This window comes from Podarcis vaucheri (genome assembly GCF_965113315.1).
Source record: "Podarcis vaucheri genome assembly, chromosome: 8".
NCBI lineage: Eukaryota > Metazoa > Chordata > Lepidosauria > Squamata > Lacertidae > Podarcis > Podarcis vaucheri.
This window is the reverse complement of record NC_138766.1, coordinates 86,272,501-86,298,692: the sequence shown is the minus strand read 5'-3', so window position 1 is coordinate 86,298,692 and position 26,192 is coordinate 86,272,501. Positions and strand designations below refer to the sequence as shown.

Below are 26,192 nucleotides of genomic sequence, written 5' to 3'. Positions count from 1 at the left end.
AATGTTAATTTGGGGGCTAAACTAAATTTGGGGCAGCTGGGCGGATCCTTGCACCCCGGCAGCACATACGCTAAAGACTGCGCTGACTATAAATATAGGCCAGAAGGAGCCTTGGTTTCACTTTCTCTTTCTATCTCTCTTCCTTCTGGTGTGGTGTTCTGTACATAGTATGCTTAGTGTTAAATTTTAGTCTTGTTATAAGTTTATAAGTTTTGTAAGTGCTGCAACTGGATTATTTTATGGACTGTGCCAATCCTGAATGTTCTGGATTTGATAACTATTATGCTCATTTGCCTTCAGCACAAGTAAAGCTCTGCTGGATGAAATATTGCCTCTGGACTATTTTTGGAAACTCTGCTACTACGTGTTTTAAGTTTTTCCTCCACGCGTATGACACAAATCACATCACTTCACACCACACCACAAGTTCCATAGGCGCCGACTCCATGGGGCCTGAGGGGGCCCGAGCCCCCTCAAAAATTCGTTTGGGGGGCTCTGCCCCCCCAATAATTTAAGAAAATTATTAGGCACCTTGCCAAAAACCGCGCAGGGGACTCCGGCGCGTGCCTCCCAAAGTGACCGGGAGCTCCTGAGAAGGGGTGGGCAGGTCGGTCAGTCAGAGGAAGACCCCCAGCGGCGGGACTTTAGAAAGGAATGGAGCCACGGGGCCGAGGAACGGCGTATTCGTCGCCAGCGAGGGACCGGGGTGAGGGGAGAATGGAGGGGACAGGAGTTCCCGCCGCCGGAGCGGGGCTTTTTTTCTGGGTTCGGCTAAGGTGACGTTGGTAGGAGGGGGTGGCCGCCTCCCGGCGCGAAGCCTGGGGAGGGCAGGCCGGTTCTTGCACGCAAAAGCACCACTGCCATCCTGCCGCCAGTATGGACCCCGGTATGGGCCCCCCCAATATTTTTTATAAGTCGGCGCCCCTGACCACAACACACTGACTATCATAGTGACTCCTTTGGAAACACTTAGGATGGTTTTCACTGAGGCTTGCTAACTTTATTCTGCATATTAAAGAGCAAGCCCTTTCTGGTGTAAAACCATTCAATCAGAACAGAATGAGGTGTGTAGGCTTTTGGTTTGGTTTTTTAAAAGTTTGGAACAGTGGTGGCCGGTGCTCATTAGAACTGGTAGGGAGGAAGGCAGGGAGGCCAAGACCAAGTAACTGGAGCCGGAGCAAATGGCTAGTGAAGTTAGAAGCAATTCTGCTCTTGTCTCCATTTGCTTCCTTGTTGAGTTCTACAAAAACGGTGCTAGGATTAAGGAGGAGGAGGCAGATAAGCAGTGCCACCCATATACTGCTAGTAAGTAGAGAGGTAGGCCAATGGGGGGCTTGCTTGCAAAACTGAGCTTGGCAGGACAGTGCCTCACTTGCCCAATGGACCACCCTCCACTGGTTTAAGAGACATTGCATTAAATTGCACCAATTCCCTTACTAACAAGACAGATGCAGACCACACACAGTTCATAATGTTCTGATTTTCAGCATTATCCCAAAACTTTGCATGTCCAATTGATCAGTTAATGATATTCAGTGTTGTTAAGAGTTAGAAACAGTCAATTCTGGCTGATATTGGGGTATAATTACAGGAGCCCAAAATAATGTGGAGAAGTCAGACCTGAATATGTAACACTGCTGTTTGCACTGAGTGTCATCAAAACAGCCCTTGAACATTAATAGGTTTTAAGTTCTCCATTTGGGGGAGTGGGGGAATGGGTGAAATAGATTTTTGAAAACCAGAATCAAAGAGAGAAAGATGCTATGTGTGATTCTGAAACAGGTTGCAATCTGGAGGAGGAGAAATATCAGCTTTTGGATATATTTCTGCATCCTGAATCAGCTTGATATTTTTTGCCAGATAGCCTCTTGCTCTTCTCACTACAACTTTGCCTGAATGCAAGGACAATGTAGGAGATACAGGTAGACATTTCGGACGCAAATGTGCAAATCTATGGGAAAGCGGCAAGTGTTTACATTTCTCCATCTGCTCAGGATTGGAACGAGGACATCGCAGATCTCATCTGCAGACGGATGTTGGTATTTAATGTGATTTCCAACAAATCATTCCCAGCATTCAGAACAGCACCTGACACTCATTAGTGCGTTCCTCCTGGCAAAAATTCTTGGAAAGAGGCACAGTTCTTGCAAATATGGGGAGAGGTTTTCTGCCTGATCAAGGGTTCTTCTGAAATGTTACATTTTCTAGTGCTTAATTTCTTCCCCGCAATGGAATGGGAATTCTTCATCTCTGAAGAAGAAACAGCAGATTCTGTTTCAATGCAAGAGTAAAGGGCAGGCTTTTCAGCAATGACAGCAGGCAGGACCGTCTCAAAATATTTTGCTGCCAGAGGTGAAACAATTGCTTCTAACTGCTCTTCAGAGCTCTGAAGCAGGATGAAAGCTTTGAAATCAGGCTGATTTGCTTCAGAATGCTTAGGAAGAGAGCGGCTTCACTTTAGAAGCAGTCTGAATATGCCCAAAGCAGGCTGATTTAGCTCAAGATTGAGACTTCATTCAAAGTGGTTGTACACACCTAGTATATGTGGGAAGCCTGAGCTAAGCCAATATTGGGGAGCCTTGTTGGACCCCCAACTCCCATCATAACATGACCATTGACCTTGCTGGCTCGGGATGATGGACCTTCAGTCTAAAAACATCTAGAGGGTCACTTGTTTCCTCATGTCTGATTTAAGGTTTCTTCAGTATGAGTTAAGCATCTCCCTCTCTCTCCTCACAGGTTTCCAATCAGACTTGCAAAGCCTCTTTCAAATTCCCAAGCTGCAATTGCAGGCACTGAGCTGCAGTCTGTCCCAGGGCTGTATGTGCTTCAGACCAGCCATAATATTGTCTACACAATGTTCACAAACAGCTTCTAAGATCTTGAAGGGTGGTAGCTAGTGAGAGTTAGATCTGCTGCTTTGTGGAAATCTAACTACGTTCACAGAATAGCCTGAATATGAAGGGGGGGGGGATTAACATTAAAATTAAGGCTGTGCCTTCAAACCAGGAGGGAAACTGCTATTGTAAGTATGTCAACTAGGCTAAGACAAGTGAAGGGTAACAAAAAGGGCTCTCTTGAATTATTATTGTTATTATTTAAAAAAGAATTTAATAAATAAACTGCATTGGTTGCTTCCCGAGTTTCTACTTTTCTGTCGGTTTCTTAAGTTTGGTCTTCCTAAGCTTCTGGAGTGCTATGATTCTTCTAATATCCACAAAGGTCCTATTCTTGGTTTCTGGGAAATTCTTGAAGATATAAATAAACAGGCCTCCACAGAAAGGCAAGAACATAAGGAAGCTGTAGGTCCCGATTTTTGTCTAGAGATGAAAAGGACAGACTTGAGCATAATAGCATAATACAGAATTGTATTCATCCATATTTCACACACATATCATTCTGGGATCCTGCCCCCAACCCCACCCCACCCCCAGAACTCACAGTTCTTCTAGACTCATGGTTCCAAACGTGAGGCACAATGCCCCACAGGGTGGCAATTTTATTTTTAAGGTGGGCAATTCAAGAATGAGTTATTAACAGTGAATAGTTATTAACTATTGCAGGTTAATTTATCACAGGGTCAGGGGAGCATCAGGATTTTAGAGATACTTGGGTGGGGCATGGTAAAAATAAAAAGGTTGGGAACCACATGTTCTAGAACATGTTCCTTCTGATTCTTTGTCCTCAATCTGAGTTTCTGGCATAGGATAAGCTGGAGGATATTGCAGTGAGAACCACGAGCCCCTGCCCACGCCACCGTCCAAAATGCTGCTCCTCTCTTGCTTGGAGGAGCTATCACCTATACCTGAGATTGAGCACCTCCTTGGGGATGTTCTTCTCCACTACATTCAACAAACAGCCATCCCCAAACCCTTTAGCTTTGACCAGAGGAGTTTTCAGTGGTGAACTGCCGGCTACTTCTTCATGCTCTACAAGAAGAGCCCTTCTACGGGTAAGACGGGTCAGCTTGCTTGTCTCACTACTGCTAGAGCTGGACTCCTCAGAGAGTGGGAAACCAAGTGATGTCTGTATATTGCTACTTCCTCCAACGGCAGCTGTTCTAACAGATTGAGGTTGAATCCTGACAAGACAGAAGTACTGTTTTGGGGGGACAAGAGGCGGGCAGGTGTGGAGAACTCCCTGGTCCTGAATGGGGTAACTGTGCCCCTGAAAGACCAGATGAGCAGCTTGGGAGTCATTTTGGACTCACAGTTGTCCGTGGAGGTGCAGATCAATTCTGTGTCCAGGGCAGCTGTTTACCAGCTCCATCTGGTACCCAGTCTGAGCCTCTATCTGCCCGCAGACTGTCTCGCCAGAGTGGTGCATGCTCTGGTTATCTCCCGCTTGGACTACTGCAATGCGCTCTACGTGGGGCTACCTTTGAAGGTGACCAAGAAACTACCACTAATCCAGAATGCGGCAGCTATACCGGTGACTGGGAGCGGCCACCAAGACCACATAACACCAGTCTTGAAAGACCTACATTGGCTCCCAGTACGTTTCTGAGCACAGTTCAAAGTGTTGGTGCTGACCTTTAAAGCCCTAAATGGCCTCAGTCCAGTATTCCTGAAGGAGCGTCTCCACCTCCATCATTCTGCCTGGGCACTGAGGTCTGGCACCGAGGTCCGTCTGGTGGGTCCCTCACTGCGAGAGGTGAAGTTACAGGGAACCAGGCAGAGAGCCTTCTTGGTAGTGGCACCCGCCCTGTGGAACACCCTCCCACCAGATGTCAAAGGAAAAAACAACTACCAGACTTTTAGGAGACATCTAAAGGCAGCCCTGTTTAGGGAAGCTTTTAATATCTGAAGGATATTAAATATTTTGTTGGAAGCTGCCCAGAGTGGCTGTGGAAACCCAGCCAGATGGATGGGGTATAAAATTATTAAGCTTTCTTATGCAGAGTAATAAACTCAAGGGGTTCACACATTCTACCAATCACAGCAGCTGGTGGCGTAGTGTGGGGGGCTCAGGGTTATGGGCCTGGGCAGAAATTTCTGAGGGAGAGCAACAAGGCACTGCCACAACAGGCTCCCTCATCAAGGCTAAAGCTGCGGGGAGGCAAGCTACACTCAGGCTGGGGTTTCTAGGGGGACAGCAACAGCGCCTCCTTCTCCTCACGGCTGGTGAAGGGATGTCTCCACATGCCCCACCCCTAGGCTGACCGAGAAGGAGGAGTGAAGTGTGGTTTTAGTGCACCCACCAAGGAGGCAAGGATTAACACCTGAAATGGCTTTGTACAGAGTCAGACAATTTGTCCAACCAGTTCAGTACACTGCCTGGCAGCAGGTCCTTAGACAGAGGTCTTTTCCAGGAGATACCAGAGATCAGGTCTGGGACTTTCTGCACACAAAACTATCGCTCCTTCCCTGGAAACAAGAGCAACTTCCTCAAGGCACAGCAGTGGTTTTCATGGTCAACTGGGCATTTGAATATTGTTCAGATTGTTTGAACCTTATTAGGAAATATGCACATCTTCAAGATGCCTTCACATTCACATTGAACAAAGCACAAGACAAGAATCCTGACAAATCCATCCATCTGAGGTTATGGCTTCGTATGTTGGGTTTTACCTGAGGGCTGGGTGGGTGGATAATGGTGAGGAACAGAGATGGATGAAACTCATTGACACAACCTTTGCAGCTTGCATCAAGCTGACTATCAATATCACTCACCACAATTTGAAGGAACACCATCATCATAAGAAAGTGTGTGAACCACTGCACAAATCCTGCAATCACAAAGGCTGAGGCCCGTGACGACTGAAGGAACATTGACACCACAATTACATTTGGAAGTGGACCTTGGTGGAAAGAAAGGGTTCATGACATGGATCACCGTTTCACCATAGAACTCAACTATTCCTCTATGCAATTAATATCTTGCAGATCATTTAAGGAGATCAGAACATAATGTGAGCAATTACCTGGCCCAACGGAGTGTGCTATGACAAATACTTGGATTAAAAGTATGTTGACATACGCCATCTCGTTGATGGTGACCTGTTAGTGAAAGTAGGTTGCATTTCAGTTATGTACATGTGATATTGACAGGTGCCCCTTATCTAGTGCCGGGGTAGTCAATGTTGCTAGACTACAGTTCACATCAACCCTCACCACTTTACATGTTAGTTGGGGCTGATGGGAGTTGGACTCTAACATCAATGAGACGGCAACCACTTTGGCTAGAATTGCTGGCCAATTGAATACAGAAGGTGAGACAGAACACCAAGATCTCCATCTCTCTGAGTTCTCTTACAACATCCATATGACTTTCACAGATGGGAGGCTATGTCCATTCTCAGCCATTCCCTTCAAGCCTTCGCACAAAATCCAAATGAATTGTATAAACCAAAAGAACTTTTTGCTCAAGTCTTCTTCCACAGATTTACCCATCAGCATATATAGCCAACTTCCACATTAACTTTGTTGCTATTACATAGCATGGAGTATAGGGGGAGCGAGAACGGGGCTAAATAACAGCCCATTTGGTGATTCTCAACTCTCAATTACAAACCTGCATTTCCAGGGCCATGGTTAACAGAACACAGACGATGCTGCACATCACAAAGCCAATCAGAAGCAGATACCTATGTCCCTTAGAATCAGCGAGATACATCTAGAGAATATAAAGAGGAGGAAAGGAGATATGGGAAAATACAATTCAACATAAGTTAGCTTATATTGGTTCCTATAAAACTGGTAGAAAGCATTATTAAAGCTAATATTAGGAAGCATATGGATGAACATATCAGTGTGGCTTCTCCAAAGGCAAGTCCTGACTAACCTTTTAAGATTTCAATGATAGTTTCAGTGTAAGCAAGCTAATGCAGTATAACCAAATTATGCATTTGGGGGTTGCGTGGCAAGTCCCCTCCCCCATGTGAAATGAAGACACTGGACACGGTAATTAAGGTTAATGGGCATAAAAGGCCACAACTTTATTGATTACAGAATTGGAAGGTATTGGCCTTAGGCATTGGCTCCTATCGACTACCAGGCATGGGGACCGGGAAGGGTTGTCCACAAGCCGTGGGAGTCCTGTTGAAGTACGCCAACTAGGATCCCAACGGGTGTCACCGCTCTGGGGCGTGCCGGAGGCCCTTACCTCCCTAGGTTTCAGACAAGGCAACGCTCCCCGGAGTCCTCTACCGGACTACCCTTTTCTTTTGGGGAAGGTGATGGCGTTTCCTTCCCCCCTTTATTTGCATAACAATACACCCCTGCCAATGCCTAACCGCCAACACCAAATAAGTTGTGACGTTTGCTACGAGGTAGGCGAAAAAACCAAAAGGCTCGAAGAGTGCCAACTTGGAAAAATTCCTACCAGGCCCCTTGCGGCGACCAACCGAAGTCCATAGCAAGGTCAAAGCGACCTAACCTAAGGGGTGGGTGGGATGGGAAAAAACCGCTCAGCTGGAAAAGGGGGAAAGAGGGCGGTCCCCGGGCGTGCCTAGCCTTAAATAGGCTAGGCCACACCTCCCCGGTCCGCTGATTGGCGGGCCGGGTCGCCGACACGCCCGGGGATTCCCTAGTCTCGCGGGGGCAAAGGCCAGCCCCCGCGTGGGATGTGGGAGGGATTTCTGCCCGCAACCCCCTCTCCTCCCAGGTCGGGAATGGCTATATTTTCCAACATCACACCCTGTGAGGACAGGAGTCTGGACTAGATGGGTCTTTAGCTCATCTAGAGTCTCCAACAAGGCTCTTTCAATGTTCCTATGAACATGATGGGTCTTTAGCTCATCTAGAGTCTCCAACAAGACTCTTTCTATGTTCCTAGGAAGTGTGAGAGAGACCATTATGAGAGCAAATGAGGTGTGTAGTAAGTAGTGTTAGACGCAATTCTTTGGAGTATAAAATGAGAATGCCCCATGCTCCTTGGAAGAAGGGTGGGATAAAAATGCTAATAAAATTTTAAAAGCCAGTGGTGCTATGCCGTGTGGGTTGGACTCTGGTAGAAACAGACCACAAAACCAGGAGTGAGGGGCGAAACTATAGTAGACAAAAGGAACAGAGAAAAACCCCAAGTACATAAAAGAACCAGTTGTATTTTATGCCTACTGTCAGGGAACTGACATCGGAGCTAGAGGCGGAGGGAAGGCTCTCAAATGATGCTGGAGAAGGGCCCAGCAGGGAGAGAGGCAGCTCAGCAGATGGGGAAGCTAATCAGCGCAACACCAGGGATAAAGGGGGGCAGATGGGGGAATCGGCGAGAGGGCTCCAGGACTCTTCACCGGACACCAGCAGGGAGAGCACGGGTCCTCCGCTACCCACGCCCTCCCTGCACAGAAGACTTCCGCGCAGGGAGAGTAGGAGGAGACTTGGCGTCAAACAACTTTTATGTTGGAAAAGGTTTAAGAAACGCCCACTGACGGATTCTGCTAGCGACTGAGGCAGCCATGAAGTGAAGGGCTGTCCAGACAGAAAGGTTTAACCAGGCAACATAGCCAGGAGAGGCAGCAACTTATGCATGAGCAACCCATACTCATTACACCTACACTTCTCAGGAAAATCCTGCCTTGGGAAATGTTTTTATGAGCAATTCTCATAAAGTGCACAAGTGAAATCACTGTAGTATTTAATTTAATTTAATTTAATTTAATTTACATTGTTTTGTATAACTTATAAGCCTCTTAATAAAATAATAATAATATCTAAATGGTGCACATTAAAAATACAGTGGACGCTCGGATTACAAACATGATCCGTGCGGGATGCATGTTCACAACACGCAGTGTCTGGAACCCACAGTGGCGCATCTGCGCATGTGTGGGTTGCAATTTGGCATTTCTGCACATGCGCGGCTGCAGAAACCCGTTAAGGTACTTCTGGGTTTTGGCGGTCCGCAACCCAAAAAAATGCAACCTGAAGCTTCTGTAACCCAAGGTATGACTGTATAAAATAATGATCAATAGAGCACAGATAAAGTCAGCAAAATTTTCAAAGCAAGTAGACTTTCTGTAATAATAATAAAAAGTTTTCTGTAGCCATCTAACACAGGATAGCTGTGTTTTCCTGCTAAAGTAATGCTGTATAATGTTGTGTATAGTTTGTAGTGGTAGTAAATGATTTCAAACTGTGCTACTGCCATGTGTGATGTTGACTGATGATACAAGCATTCTGCTAAAAATGTGTGTCCCTAAGGAACGATAGTTCTCGGTCATATCTGAATGAAGATACCCTTCACTATGGAGGAATCCACATATAAACAACAGCTATTGAAGCATGGTGTGCCTTTGAGTTTGCACATTTAGCCAACATGGTACTCCCTAAATCTTAAGGCCTCCCATCAGCTCCAGCCAGCTGGATGAGGAAAAGGTGTAGAGAAAGCTCAGTAAGTCAGTAATAAATAAATTAAGTAATAAGGTTCAGTTGTTCAAAAAGTCGCAGTATCTGAAGAACAAAAGATTTGTTTCCCCTGTTGTATAGACTTGCAGCTTATAGGGTATTTCTTTACCATAGATAATTAAAATTTAACTGGACTTTCTTAAGGGAATTTTGAGAACTTTGGTTCTTCTGCAGTAGGGGCTTCTCCCTACAGTTAGTCTAGATTTGAAATTCAAGTTTCTGGATACTTTTTATCTTATAATTATTTTTGATGCAAAAACAAACAAACAAACAAACAAACAAACAAATGTTCAAGCTGATTTTTTTTACCCCTTTAGATGACTTCCAATACAAACTAGAATACAGGTACTGTGTGTAAATAACTATGGTTCTCTTACAAAGAATGGTCAGAGACCTCTCATAATGCTATCATTAAAAAAATGTTTATTTTTCATGGGGCTGTGTTGTGGGGTTGGGGAGACTGTGACACTTAAATTTCTTTCCTTTGAAGAACAGCGAGTTTCAAGATTCAGCAGGAAAGAGACATAGAAGTGGAAAAGGCTTACCGCGATCAAGAGTGAAATTAAGCCAATAATAATTGTGACCATACGAAGCCACCGCAACATCTTCTCATCTGCCCCTGCAGCCATGCAGATTATATCTACATAATAGTGCACCTGAAATCAGAAAAGAATAATCAATATTCTAATCTTGGTCAACCTTGGTCAGACCACACCTGGGCTGGATCCAGACACATCAAAGAAGCGTTTCAGGAAATCACGTGGTGAACATTATATGAGAAATCACGTTGGCAAAAACGGAACTCCACAGTGCCATCTGGTTTCACCGTGTTATAATGCATATACACCGCATACAAAATGATATTTCTTTACCAATCTAGCTGCGTCTCTGGAGTAATGTGTCCAGTTTTGGGAATCACAATTTGATAAGGATATTACAAGCTGGAACGTGTGCAGAGGAGGGCGACCAAGATGATCAAGAGTCTGGAAACCAAGCCTTATGAATGGTTGAAAGGGTTGGATATGTTTAGCCAGAATAAGATTAGATTAAAAGAAGATATGATAGCCATCTTCAAATATCTCAAGGGCTGTCACGTGGAACAAGCTTCTTTTCTCCTTCTCTAGGGGGTAGGACTCAAACCAATGGCTTCTAGTTACAAGAAAGGAGATTCCAACTACTGTAAATATCAGGAAGAACTTTCTGACAACAACAACAACAATTTATTATTTATATCCTGCTCATCCGGCTGGGTTTCCCCAGCCCCTCTGGACAGCTCCCAACAGATTAAAAACAGAATAAAACATCAAACTTCCTCCTAAACAGGAGTGCCATCAGATGTCTTCTAAAAGTCAGATAGTTGTTTATTTCCTTGACATCTAATGGGTGAGCGTTGCACACGGCGGGCACCAGTAACTGAGTAACAGCTGTTTGACAATGTAATGAATCCTTGGAGGTTTTTAAACAAAGATTGGATGGCCAGCCCTACAAAAGAGACTCCTTATGAGACCAGAGGAAAATCGCCTGACTGTGAGGTGTGGAGGCCGCTCCCTGCAAGGCCCTTTCCACCTGGCCTAGGGGGCGAGGCCCACACTCACCCAGCCCTATAAAAGAAGCTCCTCATGAGGCCGGAAGAACATCGCCCGGCTATTGTTTTATTGATTTAATATGCTGTACACCACTTTGAGGTTTTTATTAAAAATATAAAGTGGTATAGAAATTTAATAAATAAGTAAATAGAATTTGCATGATTCCCAATCATAGAAAATTGTCATATACAGCTCTTGGTCTATTTAGCACAGAGCTGGACCATAGAGAAGGCTGATCGCCGAAGAATAGATGCTTTTGAATTATGGTGCTGGAGGAGACTCTTGAGAGTCGCATGGACTGCAAGAAGATCAAACGCATCCATTCTTAAGGAAATCAGCCCTGATTGCTCACTGGAAGGACAGATCCTGAAGCTGAGGCTCCAATACTTTGGCCACCTCATGAGAAGAGAAGACTCCCTGGAAAAGACCCTGATGTTGGGAAAGATAGAGGGCACAGGGAGAAGGGGACAACAGAGGACGAGATGGTTGGATAGTGTTCTCAAAGCTACCAACATGAGTTTGACCAAACTGTGGGAGGCAGTGGAAGACAGGAGTGCCTGGCGTGCTCTAGTCAATGGGGTCACGAAGAGTCGGCACAACTAAACGACTAAACAACAAGAGCAACTGCTTACACTGAATGGTACCGTATTTTTTGCTCTATAAGACTCACTTTTTCCTCCTAAAAAGTAAGGGGAAATGTGTGTGCGTCTTATGGAGTGAATGCAGGCTGCATAGCTATCCCAGAAGCCAGAACAGCAAGAGGGATTGCTGCTTTCACTGCGCAGTGATCCCACTTGCTGTTCTGGCTTCTGAGATTCAGAATATTTTATTTCTTGTTTTCCTCCTCCAAAAAGTAGGTGCGTCTTGTGGTCTGGTGCATCTTATAGAGCGAAAAATATGGTAGATGCCTTTAAGGGTTTAACCGTTTCTCAGCCCCAGCTGTAAATGCTAAGGAGACCTTTGTGTAAACCTAGGTCTTGGCTGGAGGGGAAGTTGTAGCCTCTGCCTGCTCTTCGTTGGTTAAAGGCATCTTGTTTGAAGCCCAGACAGGGAATAGGGTCATACCACTCCTCAAATGGGGAATCCTGGGGGGGGTACCCCTATTTGATGTAGGTCATAGGTGGTTTCTCCTTTGGTGTACTCCCAGCAGGCAGGCAGGCATGATATAATCTGATACAGTTTGGCTTTACCCAATGCCTATGCCAAACCACTCACATCTGTAACCGATAAAAGTTGTGGCCTATTTGATCCAATAAAACCATAAGCTGTTGCCTTGTCTGATTAATCACCCTTAAGGAACTGCAAGGTCATGGGGTCTTGGCACACAAATAATGTAGTATACTCAACATTTCAGAAAAAGGTAAAGGACCTCTGACAGTTAAGTCCAGTCACAGATGACTCTGGGGTTCCGGCGCTCATCTCGCTTTACAGGCTGAGGGAACTGGTGTTTGTCCGCAGACAGTTTTTCTGGGTCATTTGGTCAGCATCACTAAGCCGCTACTGGCGCAATGGAAACACCAACACCAGAGCAGCGCACTGAAATGCTGTTTACCTTCCCGCCGGAGTATTAATCTACTTGCACTTTGGGGCATGCTCTGGAACTGCTTGGTTTACAGGAGCTGGGACGGAGCAATGGGAGCTCACCCCGTTGTGTGGATTCGAACCGCCAACCTTCTGATTGGCAAGTCCAAGCTCAGTATCAATCTTTTCCACTGCATGATTCAAATTAAGCCCAACTGATCTTAGTGTTCTGTAGCTGTCAAACATTTACTCCCAGACAATGCCATATTTCCCGTAGTGTCTGACTATAACTTGTGCATGGATGGAGAACTTGTGGTTCTCCAGTTGCTATTGGACAGCAGCTCCTAGCTGTGACTGATGGGCACTGAACTCCCAACAAAACCCACAGAGAAGCTCCCTGAGTAGAAATACTTTGGCTGTGTCTAAAGACAAGCAGTGATAATTGATGCCACAGCCTTTAAACCCAATGAGCCCTCAATTATCTGGCTCCACCTCCAAACTTTTTTTTTAAGGGGGGCAATGCTTTGCTTACCGCACCAATGCCGTCAAGCTGTGCACCACCTGTCAAGACAACTATGGTGATGACCTGCGTTCGCAGGTTTGGGGATGATAGCAGTTTAGCAACAGTCATGTTCTTTTCTGCTTTCTCATAGAGGTCCTCCTGACGGAGTTCATTCATTTCATTCTCCACATCATCCTTGCCTCTCAGCACCTTCAGTTCTGCATGGGAACAGAGGCAGAAAGAGTTAGGATTCAGTAGAATAAGAGTCTCAGTAGAATGAGGATATTGTTAAGAAGGAAGCGGGAAAGGGGAAGTCCAGAGGGTCAAATCTCTTTAGAATGTCTGGGAATTATTTAAAATGGTCAGTATAGATGTTCAGCTAGAATATACAACTCTGATTGGTAATAATATCTAACAGGGCCAAGGGGATGCCACTGTGGTCAATGAATGGAGTTAAGGAAGCTATTCAAAGCAAAAAAGGACTTTTTTTTCAGAAAATGAAAGTCACATACAAATGAAACTAAAACTTGGAGAGTGGGGGAACCCAGTAGGCAGTAGTGGAGAGGAGTCAGCAATCATTGTGCATGTTCAGCTGCATTCAAACAGTGCTTTATTCCACTTCCTGGCATTTATTTACCTGATAATTTCCACAATTTATGTGACCCTTCCCACAACTTAAAGGTCTCTTCTGGATATCTAGCAGAAGGTTAGCATTCATTTCCATGTCAACTGCTTCCAGAAAAAAATCTGCTTCCAACTCTATTAACTTAAAAAAATGAAGGAGGTTTGCACTATAATTCTCGCACCGTGAAAAAATTTGGGGTACTATTTTGGCATACAGTTCTTCCCTGCCACTTTCATGGGTGAATAATAGGGGAACAGAAGCATGCATGCACTTAAAGAGTGGCGACATGTCCAACAACAACTGGTGTTGTGTCATGCCATACCCATATTAAAGGGTAAAAGGACCCCTGACCATTAGGTCCAGTCACGGATGACTCTGGGGTTGCGCCACTCATCTTGCTTTATTGGCTGAGGGAGCCGGCGTGGCCAGCATGACTAAGCCGCTTCTGGCGAACCAGAGCAGCGCACGGAAATGCTGTTTACCTTCCTGCCAGAGTGGTACCTATTTATCTACTTGCACTTCGAACTGCTAGGTTGGCAGGAGCAGGGACAGAGCAACAGGAGCTCACCCCGCCATGGGGATTCGAACTGTGACCTTCTGATTGGCAAGCCCTAGGCTCTGTGGTTTAACCCACAGCACCACCCTATACCCCTATTAGAGAAAAGCAAATACAGTGGTACCTCATGTTACGTACTTAATCCTTTCTGGAGGTCCATTCGTAAGCGGAAACCGCTCGCAAAATGAGGCGTACTTTTGCTAATGGCACCTCCCACTGCTGCTGTGCCACTGGAGCAGAACTTCCACTCACATCCCAGGGCAAAGTTCTCAACAAGGGCCATCTACTTCTGGGTTAGCGGAGTGCATAACCCGAAGCATTCGTGAGGGGGACGGTAAGTAACACAAGGTACCACTGTATATTTCCTTTTGAGTTTGTAGTTCATGGATGTGCTAGTTTAAACTACACAAAGGCACAAAAGCAATCTAGTCATCACTTGTTTGGATGTATCTTTGACTAATTTAACTCCACCCCTAAAAGCAGAGTTGTTCTTGCTCTTCTTTCCAGACAAGATGTCTGCTGTTTTCTCTCTCTTATCTCCATTCATCTGGGTAAATAGCTCATACATGAATAAAGCCCCTGAACTCCAGAAACTGTAAATGATTACTGCAATCTAATTGACCCAAGTTGCAACGTCTGCTAACAACCCAGTGGTGTGAATGAAAATTAGTTTGGCATAGCAGTATATCAATCAAAATGTCGCAGTTCCATAATGTTCCTGCAGATAATGCAGTAAAAAAGCTGTGCTATAAATAGGGGATAAAAGACCGTCAGGATTTCATCCATCTTATCATTAATACATTCACTTTGGCGGTGTGGGGGTGTGGCTATTCCAGTCCTGCAAAGTATAGAATCATAGAATTGCAGAGCTGGAAGGGACCTTAGGGATCATCTAATCCAACCCCCTGCAATGCAAGACTACACAGCCATGTCATACAGGGCTTGAACCTGCAACCTTGGCCTTATCAGCACCAAGCTCTAACCATCTGAGCTATGCAGGCTCTGCAATTCTATGACAGAAGTGCTAGCTTTATAACCAGGAAAACTAATGCAATAATCCTCATATCTGAATACAGCCATAGCACAAATTATATGGGGTTGTATCCAACTAAGTTCTACTCAAACTAAGGCTACATCAGACATGCCCATTCATTTCAATGGGCTTACTCTGAGTAGGGCAAGTATTGGAAACAGCCTGAAACCAATTAAATTGTTTATGCATTGCTTTCTTCTCTCAGTCACCACTCAGTCAGTAAAGTACTTAATACTAAAGTTGTGGGTTCGAGTTCCATACTGGGCAAAATATGCCTGCACTGCAGGTGGTTGGACTAGATGATTCTCATGCTCACTTCCAATTTTACGATTCTATGAAACTGCACTACAGGAAAATTGCCTATAAAGTTATCTACCACTTCCACTGTGGTACTGTGTATATGTTCCTCAGAAAATATCACATGAAACTGTTTTACGTTGGCATCTTTGCATGTTTTCAGGCTAATTGTTCAGTATATACCAAGCCTGCCCATCATGCAGACACCATTTCCTTGTCCAGACTTTTTTTGCAGTGGGGCTGGGGGTGGGCAGTAACATTGCTGATTGAAGCGGTATTTTACTCAGTTCCTACTTAAATATTTTTATTGGTGTTTTAGATACATTTTATGAATTAGTTGTTTCATTGCAGCTTTAATGTATATTTTCCAAACATCAACCACCTGGGGAACGGCAGGACTATAAAAACTAAAACAAAACAACAGCCTCTAATAGTAGAGGTAATGTATCGCCATCATTACTAGGAGCCATTGGAAGCCCAGTGGCCATAAACATGTGTATAACCATTTACACTAATATTTCATATGTGTGCACATTGTAATGAAATGGATGTGGTTGGTTCTAAATTAATAACATGGGTATATAAGCAATTATTTCAAAATGCTAGAATGGGGAGAGGTCATTATTCTGGCCAATGGTGGGTGATGTCTCTTCAGCCAGATGTATGATGCTCACAACTAGAAATCTCAATACAGTTCAGAGTATTGTACCTTCCCTTGCACTCTCTGCATTCTTCCTCTGAATGAGCAGATACCTCGGACTTTCAGGAAAGAAGGGTAGTAGTATGATCTGAAAAATTGGCATGACCCCAGAAATGCCCATCACAATCACGTAACCTGTGCAAGAAGATAGAGTGACAACAATGTGGAGAAACTGTGGCCATGAGTCTGGTCTCATATAAGCAAAAGGATTAATTTATCTTAATTACCTCCTCGCATTTTAAAGTTGTCTTTAGCAACAATTAGCTGAGCCATAAAGAGGCCTAAAGAATAAAATAGCTGGGACATCATGACGATAGCTCCCCTCACGCTTCCAGGGGCGATCTCTCCAAGATACAGAGGAACAACAACGGAGATTAGTCCTATTTAGTTGATAAATAAACAGATAAATCACATTGAGCATGCGACATGTACAAAAATGCATGAACAGTCCTGAGGCTCCAGTAGGATGTGCAAGTAATATCTCATGTCTCTAAGGTGTTCTTTTGTAGAATTCTGCAAAATGTCACCGACCGCTGAGTGGAACTATATGGAGCCATGACATCACACACCATAAATATGGTAACACCACCCAGTTGTAGCTCTGAACCAAACCAGCCCCCACAAGGGAGTACGGACAGGTGTTCTCAGTAGCTGCCTTTCAACTTGGGAATGTTCTTTTGTTGGAACCTGCCCAGAGCCCGTATATCTCTGAGAAATGACATTAAATCATTTAATTCAAACTACAGTAATACTGTTAGTAATACTAGCCAAACTGATGGTTTGTTGTTGTTTAGTCATTTAGTCGTGTCCGACTCTTTGTGACCCCATGGACCAGAGCACGCCAGGCACTCCTGGCTTCCACTGCCTCCCGCAGTTTGGTCAAACTCATGCTGGTAGCTTCAAGAACACTATCCAACCATCTTGTCCTCTGTCGTCCCCTTCTCCTTGTGCCCTCCATCTTTCCCAACATCAGGGTCTTTTCCAGGGAGTTTTCTCTGCTCATGAGGAGGCCAAAGTATTGGAGTCTCAGCTTCAGGATCTGATGGTAGTGGACTACAATTCATGTAATCTCTAACTATTAGTCATGAAATAGCTATTGGCTGGGACAGATGGAAACTATGGTCAAACAACACCCATGGTGGTATGTTCTTTGGTACAATAATTAGTATGCTATTTAACCCAAGGCCTTGGGATAAAACATACTTTATATTTAAATAATAATATTTCTGCACAGCGATTCCTCTTTTCATATTTCACAAAAATCCATTTTCCAACTCACAGTCCTATAGAGTTTCAATGTCACCTCTACCAGTTACTCCATCCTTGGTGACCTATCTGAGCCACAACACTGGTTTCCAAAGTCAATTAGGGAGATGTCTGTGGAAATGAGACACACTGATGCTGCTTTACTTGGTTCTTTGGCAGCCCACCCTCCCTCTGTTGTGAAAACAAACTATTGCTTAGTGCCTCTGCTCAGCACAGACTAACAAGATGAATTCTACGCCAAACTACTAAACCTGGGACCTTGACTCACCTGTGCATATCCCAGTGTAGAAACGTACAGCAATTGTGAATTCATAGACATTTACATTATTACCAACAGCCAATAGGACAGGAGGGATCAGACTCAAAAAAGTAGCTATCTTCACAGCACCTTTCCTGAAAAGACAATGAAAGGGGTCAGTGAGGTGGGAAGATGTCAATATATGATACCATCAAAGCAGCAAAGGGGGGGAGAGGAGCTATAGAAATACAGGAATCTCCTAATCCTTTTATAGATAATTTGTTCTGGTTTGCTAGTGTTGTTTAGTCGTGTCCCACTCTTTGTGACCCCATGGACCAAAGCACGACAGGCACTCCTGTCTTCCACTGCCTCCCACAGTTTGGTCAAACTCATATTGAAAGCTTCGAGAACACTGTCCAAACATCTCGCCCTCTGTCATCCCTTTCTCCTTGTGCCCTCCATCTTTCCCAACAGCAGGGTCTTTTCCAAGGGTCTTCTCTTCTCATGAGGTGGCCAAAGTATTGGAGCCTCAGCTTCAGGATCTGTCCTTCCAGTGAGCACTCAGGGCTGATTTCCTTAAGAATGGATAGGTTTCATCTTCTTGCAGTCCATGGGACTCTCAAGAGTCTCCCCCAACACCATAATTCAAAAGCATCAATTATTCGGCGATCAGCTTTCTTTATGGTCCAGCTCTCACTTCCATACATCACTACTAAGAAAACCATAGCTTTAACTAAACGGACATTTGTTGGCAAGGTGATGTCTCTGCTTTTTAAGATGCTGTCTAGGTTTATCATTGCTTTTCTCCCAAAAAGCAGGTGTCTTTTTATTTCGTGACTGCTGTCACCATCTGCAGTGATCAGAGCCCAAGAAAGTAAAATCTCTCACTGTCTCCATTTCTTCCCCTTCTATTTGCCAGAAGGTGATGCGACCAAATTATCTTATTTTTTTTTTAATGTTGAGCTTCAGAACATATTTTGTGCTCTACTCTTTCAACCTCATTAGGAGGTTATTTAATTCCTCCTCACTTTCTGCCATCAAAGTTGTGTCCTCTGCATATCTGAGGTTGTTGATATTTCTTCCAACAATCTTAATTGGGATTCATCCAGCCCAGCCTTCCACATGATGAATTCTGCATATAAGTTAAATAAACAGGGAGACAATATACAGCCTTGTCTTACTCCTTTCCCAATTTTAAACCAATCAGTTTTTTCATATCCAGTTCTAACTGTAGCTTCTTGTCCCACACAGAGATTTCTCAGGAGACAGATGAGGTGATCAGGCACTCCCATTTCTTTAAGAACTTGCCATACTTTGCTGTGGTTGACACAGTCAAAGGCTTTTGGATAGTCAATGAAGTCGAAGTAGATGTTTTTCTGGAACTCTCTAGCTTTCTCCATAATCCAGCGCATGTTGGCAGTTTGGTCTCTGGTTTCTCTGCCCCTTCGAAATCCAGCTTGCACTTCTGGGAGTTCTCGGTCCACATACTGCTTAAGCCTGCCTTGTAGAATTTTAAGCATAACCTTGCTAGCATGTGAAATGAGCGCAATTGTGTGATTGTGCAGTAGTTGGAGCTTGGGTTTGCTAGTAATGTGCGGAAACAAAGACCTACTGAAGGCTTTGAAACCTCTACTCCCAAGCACTGTGAAATTACTCACACACTTTCTTTACCTTAATAAATTTCAGGAGGCATTGCTCACACATTTCCACCAGAGCTAGCAACCTGCTGCCATGCTATATAAGATCTCTTAATCAAGGGGTGCTGATGACAGAAGATAGGATCTTCTGGATGTAAACATGTGTTCTACCACTAACTTCTGGCTTCTTCCACAGCTGTATATTAGAAAACCTGCTGGTGTATGTCAGTTGATGTCTTAAGAACCAAATTGATCAAAACTGCATTGGTGGGATTATCTTGCAATTGGTAGGCATGTTCTGACTACCTTAAAACAAAGCTTTATCAGCTGACAAAGGTTTTCACGTATGATTCCATGGACCTAAATGGATCTCACTGTGTCTCTCCGTGCCACACACCCCTTCTTGATGTGTCTTTGTCCTTTCCTAACATCCCATCCAGCTAAAGTGATGATCTTGCATATTTGATTAGCTGTTACTGGGGGCATGCAGATCAGCAGCACCTATCTGTGCCCCTTCCCCACCATCCTAGGGCATGTCATTCACCAGTTACAAATTTATCCCGATACCTGCCAAATCTATTGGCCAGATAACCAACAGGAATGGACCCAAAAATGGCTCCAAGTGGAAATAAAGCAAGGGTGATAGCCACAATGTACATCTGAGAACCTGGATCTTCCATCTCTTCATAGGTTGTTATGTTGAACAAGTCATGCAGGAGCTGAGGGAGAAGCACAATAAATGCTTGAGATTAGGACTGCTCATGTGGCATGAGATCATGTGGCAGCAGAACGTGAGAGCCTGGGACCAACTGAATGATGGCCAAGGATCTGCAGGCAATTCTGGGATGCCCAGAGAAAGTGTGTGCATGTCTCTCCCACTCACATTGAGAGCTAGGAATCATAGGGTCCAACTCCTCGGAGCTGAGGTCCCTTTCCCTCCTCCCATAGACTATCTAAGTGGGCCAGCACCCGCTCCCCAAGTTAATAGGCATTGCCATTCAAACAGTGTGTGTGCACTGCATCTTGTGATCAATTATGTGGGGTGGGACTTACCTGCCACACCATATTGTTTGTCACAAAAGTTTTGTCCACACTTTCACCAGTGAAAATAGGCAAATATTTGCCTTTTTAAATATCTAGACTCAAAAGAGCAAGGAGCACTCTACATTTGTTTACTCAGCAGTAACTTGTCATATACTGACTTCTAAAGCAGGATGCATTAGGAAATTGACTATAAGTATCCTCTCTTCTTTGTTTTTGATAAACTTAAGAAGGAAATTGCTATGAGTCTCTCTCTCTCTCTCTCTCTCTCTCTCTGTGTGTGTGTGTGTGTGTGTGAGAGAGAGAGAGAGAGAGAGAGAGAGAGAGAGAGGGAGGGAGAGATTTGCAGCAGTGTCCTACCTCGTTTGGGATCTGGCTATACCAGTGCCAGCCTATGATCCCCATCAATTTATCCCAAAAGGAATGTGGTGCTCAACAGAGAAAAGGTTTCCCAGGCCTACAATAACCCCTGCTTTAAGAAACCACGTGAAACACAGGGCTATCTTACCACAAAAGGGGTGTAGAGTAACCACATATTGTATCCATATTGTACAGTAATTAGGCAGGCAGCCATTGAAATCCAAATAAGCCTCATTGGGATATCCTGCAGGAAGAAGAAGAAGGAGAAGAAGAGGAGGAGGAGGAGGAGGAAGGAGAATAAGAAGAAACATAATGAGAATGTACATGGCAGAACACTTATATTAAATAACTCTTGATTAACTACAGTTATCACTAAAACGTTTGTAGACTGAAAGATAGAGTGAAACATTAAGACATTATTTTATAATGGCAACATTTGCATACTTTGGCTACTCCAGCTGAACATAATCATCATTGCCACACCATCTCCTGCTAGTCATGATGGTTATTATTTTATTTTATTTACTTATTTGTGTTTAGTACATTTAGAGACCACCTTTATCTCCCAAGGATCTTAAGGTGGTGCTGCATGGTTCTCCTCTTCATTAAATCCTCACGACACCCCTGTGAGGTTGATTGGCCTAAGAGATGGTGGCTGGCCCTAGAATCATAGAATCATAGAATCATAGAATCATAGAATCATAGAATCATAGAAGAGTTGGAAGAGACCACAAGGGCCATCGAGTCCAACCCCCTGCCAAGCAGGAAACACCATCAGAGCACTCCTGACATATGGTTGTCAAGCCTCTGCTTAAAGACCTCCAAAGTAGGAGACTCCACCACACTCATTGGCAGCAAATTCCACTGTCGAACAGCTCTTACTGTCAGGAAGTTCTTCCTAATGTTTAGGTGGAATCTTCTTTCTTGTAGGTTGGATCCATTGCTCCGTGTCCGCTTCTCTGGAGCAGCAGAAAACAACCTTTCTCCCTCCTCTATGTGACATCCTTTTATATATTTGAACATGGCTATCATATCACCCCTTAACCTCCTCTTCTCCAGGCTAAACATGCCCAGCTCCCTTAGCCGTTCCTCATAAGGCATCGTTTCCAGGCCTTTGACCATTTTGGTTGCCCTCCTCTGGACACGTTCCAGTTTGTCAGTGTCCTTCTTGAATTGTGGTGCCCAGAACTGGACACAGTACTCCAGGTGAGGTCTGACTAGAGCAGAATACAGTGGCACTATTACTTCCCTTGATCTAGATGCTATACTCCTATTGATGCAGCCCAGAATTGCATTGGCTTTTTTAGCTGCCGCGTCACACTGTTGGGTCAAGGCTGAGTGGGGATTTGAACCCTCCTCTCCTAGGGTGCTACCCCAACACTCTAACCATTACGCCACAATGGCTCTACACTTTTGGAGTCAGAGAATACCAGTTTCTGGAAACCATAGGAGGGGAGAGTGTTGCACTCAGGTCTTGCTTGGGGGCTTCTCATCAGAATCTGGTTGGTTCAGTGAGAATGGGATGCTGGCCCAGGTAGGCCACTGGCCTGATCCAGCAGGTTCTTATTATCAGCATAACAACCATTAACTTGGGCTTTTGAACGGCTTACCATCATATTAAAATCCATATTACAACCAAGTTAAAAACAAAGAAATATACCAGTGGTATATATATATGGTAAGGGACACGGGTGGTGCTGTGGTCTAAACCACAGAGCCTAGGGCTTGCAGATCAGAAGGTCGGCGGTTCGAATCCCCGCAATGGGGTGAGCTCCCGTTCCTCAGTCCCTGCTCCTGCCAACCTAGCAGTTCGAAAGCACGTCAAAGTGCAAGTAGATAAATAGGTACCGCTCTGGGGGGAAGGTAAACGGCGTTTCTGTGTGCTGCTCTGGTTTCGCCAGAAACGGCTTAGCCATGCTGGCCACATGACCCGGAAGCTGTACGCCGGCTCTCTCGGCCAGTAAAGCGAGATGAGCACTGCAACCCCAGAGTCGTCCGTGACTGGACTTAATGGTCAGGGGTACCTTTACCTTTACCTTTAAGGTAAAAAGTGCTTACCAGTGGTAAACAGCACAAATGCAAGGTAAAGCATCCAAAAGTCAGAGCAAACCGAACAACTTAAAGTCAACTTAACTGCACCCTAAAACCATGATAGGGAATTGACTGTAGTTCAAATAGACAGGCTTGTTTGATTTTAAATTCAAGAGCCCGGAAGAATACAGAGATATTAACTTGCTGCCTGAAAGGGGACTCTCTGTGGGAAGGACATTCCCCTGACAAGTTCCTTATTAAACAAAACAAAACAAAAAATGAAAAAAGGACAAAAGAAAGCACCAATTATGTGTCATTGAGGCATATGATCTGCTGTCCATCCTTGATATTTGCAGATGGTCATAAACTTTTAAATATAGTAAATTGAATCCAGGTTTGGTTATACTTGCAGTCTACCCATCGGATTACTCTAAGCATGAGTAAGCCTGCAACCCGACCCTCCATGGTCCTCCGTGGTGGAGAAACAGGTGGAGCTCACATCTCCCTCCACCCCCACACCCCATAATGGCTCTCTGCAAGCCTCGCCCTGCTGCTGCACAGCTTTCCGTTGCATTCACTGTGGTCAGGTGGAAGCAAAACTGATGGGATCCTTGCTTAGTATAGGTGAGGAGGGGATGAAATAGTTCAGCATCCACTGAATCCCATGCTGGCCAAACTGCTGTCGCTTGATGGCATCTGGCCTGATCTATGCCCAAATGCCAGGTTATCTCCAGGGTGGGGTAATACAGAGCAGGCTTTTTTCCTTCTCCCAGCCTTCTGATCCAGCCAGCAATGATGGAGGAACTAGGCAGCTTCATCTTGCCCTACTGCTACTCTGCTTGGGTTTGGATTGCTCCGGAAGTCTGAGTGCCACCTAAAGTACTGCATGCTGTATCATACAATTGGTTTACATCCCTGTCTGAACCTTGGGAAACAATTACATAACAACATGGGTTTCCAGTTTTTATAAACTCAGTGGATTCTACAGATTCTTCAAGCTCACCTCATGACTGGTTGCTGCAAAGGGTGCAATGGGTGCAATGGGTGTACTGAGTTCACTGGGTTCACTGGGTTCACTGGGTTCACTGGGTTCATTGGGTGCACTTGGTTTCCTGGGTTTCCTGGGTGCACTGGGTTTCCTGGGTGAACCGGGTGCAGCGGGTGCAGCAGATGCTTTGGGTGTTCTGGGTGCTTTGGATGCCACCTGCGTTTGCTTCATGGTTTCTTTTTGAGAGTCGGGGGAAATGGCTGACCTGTTAGAGAATAGGAGAGTGCAGTTGACAGAAAATAAGTACAGAAGAGGATCAGACCAGCAGGTTACAATCAAGGCATGGAAGTGTGACTGCCTGAGTTTTTGCTTTATTTTGTGTCTTGCAACATGTCCCTGCTCTACAGCCTCTGAAGTTGTTCCATTTATGCATTAGGGCTAGCAGTCACTGAAAGACCTGGCCTCCTCCATGAGCTCCTTAATCCCCACCTCCTCTCTCAAAAGGTCCTCTAATCTAAGGGTTACCACCAGTGGTACAGTGGAAGGGAAATTTAGGACAATGAAGAAGCCTACATTTTTGGCCATGCCTAGGAGGGTGGTTATGGGGGTCTCCTACACTGATTTGCCACTACCCCAGTGGCCATCACCACATCTTTTTTTAGTTGAAATATTGTGGGAAGGAATTGCTTTGGTCCTTGAACACTGATTATTTGAACATTTCAACAAAGCCCGAAGCTGTAGTGAGTTCATGTGCTGCTATTGCCAGTATTCTTGATTACGTCCGTAGATTAATTAGCCAAAGGCCTGGGTGAAGAAAGGCCTTTATGCATTCTCTCCTCTACATCATTTTCTTGGATATGTATTCTCAAAGAGTTGAACATCTCACCAAATGGGATGGCACCCTTCTTAACAGCTGCTGAAGGATCAAGATCAGATGAATTGTCTCCTACCTCAGTTCACGTGGCAGCCAGACCTGTGGCATTCCTCCAAACCTACTTACAAGTAGCCTCTAAAGGGAGCTCTATTGTTTCTTATTTCCCACTCATCACCTGGAGAATCCTTGTGGTATTGCATAAGACCTATACTGACTGTTCCCCACTTCTGGGCAGGGTGATGGCGGTCAACCAGGTCACTACTATGTAGTTGCTTAGGTTGTGTACTCACCTGGACTAGGGTTCACAGCCACAGTGAGGTCCTGTTGGGTCTCCAGTGTCGTATCCACCAGTATCACATCAGAAACAGCTGCATCTAGGGCAACCTTATTGGTTCAGCTGCAGCTGAATGAACTGAAACATCAAGTCAAGATTCAACTTGTAGCTGGTGCTTTGCACTCTTAATCCCAGACCTCTTAGCTTGAGGTTTTTCCACTAGCTGCCTTTTTCATTACTGAGGCTATGCAAAGACTCCAAACATTCTGTGGTCCTTCTTCATCTCTCTCTGTGTGTCAGCTGCTTTTCATGTTTTCCCCATGACTTCTGGGACTACACTAGTCTTTCCACACTCGTCCCACCAGCACATCCCATTTTTTCGTGCAGCCATTTTTGGCGCTGGGATCTCACCCCAATAAAAATGGGGCCGTGACCTCGTGCAGTGCCCCAAAACATGGGGTTCTGGCTGCCATGTTGTGCTGCCAGAGTACGACCCTGAAAAAAACATGTCTTTGGGGCTCCAAGATCTGAAACTAGTCACGCCCAAGTTTTGAGACCCAGCATGTTGGAGGGTATGCCATCCTAGAAATTTTAAATATCATAGAAACCCCAAATTAACAAATGCAAAGTCCAAAATACCAAGCGGAAATGTGGCGGATTTCCTCTGATCGGGAGGAATCCGCTTCGTGGGAATTAGGGTCTGGACCGGCGGAGACCCACCAGAAACCACAGGCGGGAGAAGCCTGTGGACGTGCGATTCGACTGGCACCTTTTGCGCCTCCCCTACTCGCGGGGAAACCCCGTTTCGGGGATCTGGAGCGACATGGGGTGAGCGGCGCGGTGCTTCGAATCGTCTGCTCTTTTCACGGAGTGAAGCCGCATTGCTGTTGCCGGAGAGCGCTGACTTTTTCCTGTGGACAATTGGACTTTAAACAACTACCCGTGAGTAGAACGGAAAATTGGACTATGAAACATCTTAATTTGGCACCGAAGCAGGAAGGTCTAAACAGGAAGTCCGCCTTCCACTTTTGTAAATAGATTGAAGCAAAGACACTGCAAGCTAAAGTCTGGAAAGTCGTCTGGAAAGGACTAAATCTCCATCAGTTAAAACTACCAAACCTCCCTTGGAAGCAGGAGAAGAGGGGGGAAATCTTAGATTGTTTAAACCTGCAGGAGAGAGAGTAAAGAAAGATAAATTTCCACCGTCTTGAACCTGGGAATGGGGTGTCAGAGACAGACGCTTCGGGGAAGTTCATTGACTGTGAATAAAACATTTTTTGACAGATAGTTAAAAAAGAGAAACATATTGATTCCAATGT

At 44.9% G+C, this 26,192-nt stretch overlaps 1 protein-coding gene across 3 annotated transcripts in view; it reads right to left on the bottom strand.

The window, feature by feature from the left end:
* Positions 1-3,077: 3,077 nt before the first annotated feature.
* Positions 3,078-26,192, bottom strand: part of LOC309539425 (solute carrier family 2, facilitated glucose transporter member 5-like) — a 52,635-nt gene continuing 29,520 nt past the window's right edge. For 2 of the 3 annotated variants that reach the window (XM_082235675.1, XM_082235674.1), the window contains exons 2-13: positions 23,741-23,990; positions 20,855-20,950; positions 19,873-20,024; positions 17,699-17,823; positions 16,392-16,544; positions 16,174-16,299; positions 12,984-13,171; positions 9,890-10,000; positions 6,514-6,615; positions 5,924-5,999; positions 5,673-5,800; positions 3,078-3,320 (exon numbers count right to left, since the gene is read on the bottom strand). In XM_082235675.1, the coding sequence (XP_082091801.1) occupies positions 3,147-3,320; positions 5,673-5,800; positions 5,924-5,999; positions 6,514-6,615; positions 9,890-10,000; positions 12,984-13,171; positions 16,174-16,299; positions 16,392-16,544; positions 17,699-17,823; positions 19,873-20,024; positions 20,855-20,950; positions 23,741-23,956 (1,647 nt within the window). In that variant the 5' untranslated portion in view covers positions 23,957-23,990 and the 3' untranslated portion in view covers positions 3,078-3,146. Of the gene's footprint in view, positions 3,321-5,672; positions 5,801-5,923; positions 6,000-6,513; positions 6,616-9,889; positions 10,001-12,983; positions 13,172-16,173; positions 16,300-16,391; positions 16,545-17,698; positions 17,824-19,872; positions 20,025-20,854; positions 20,951-23,740; positions 23,991-24,889; positions 25,012-26,192 lie in introns of all 3 variants that reach the window. The other variant, XM_082235673.1, reaches the window with a different exon arrangement.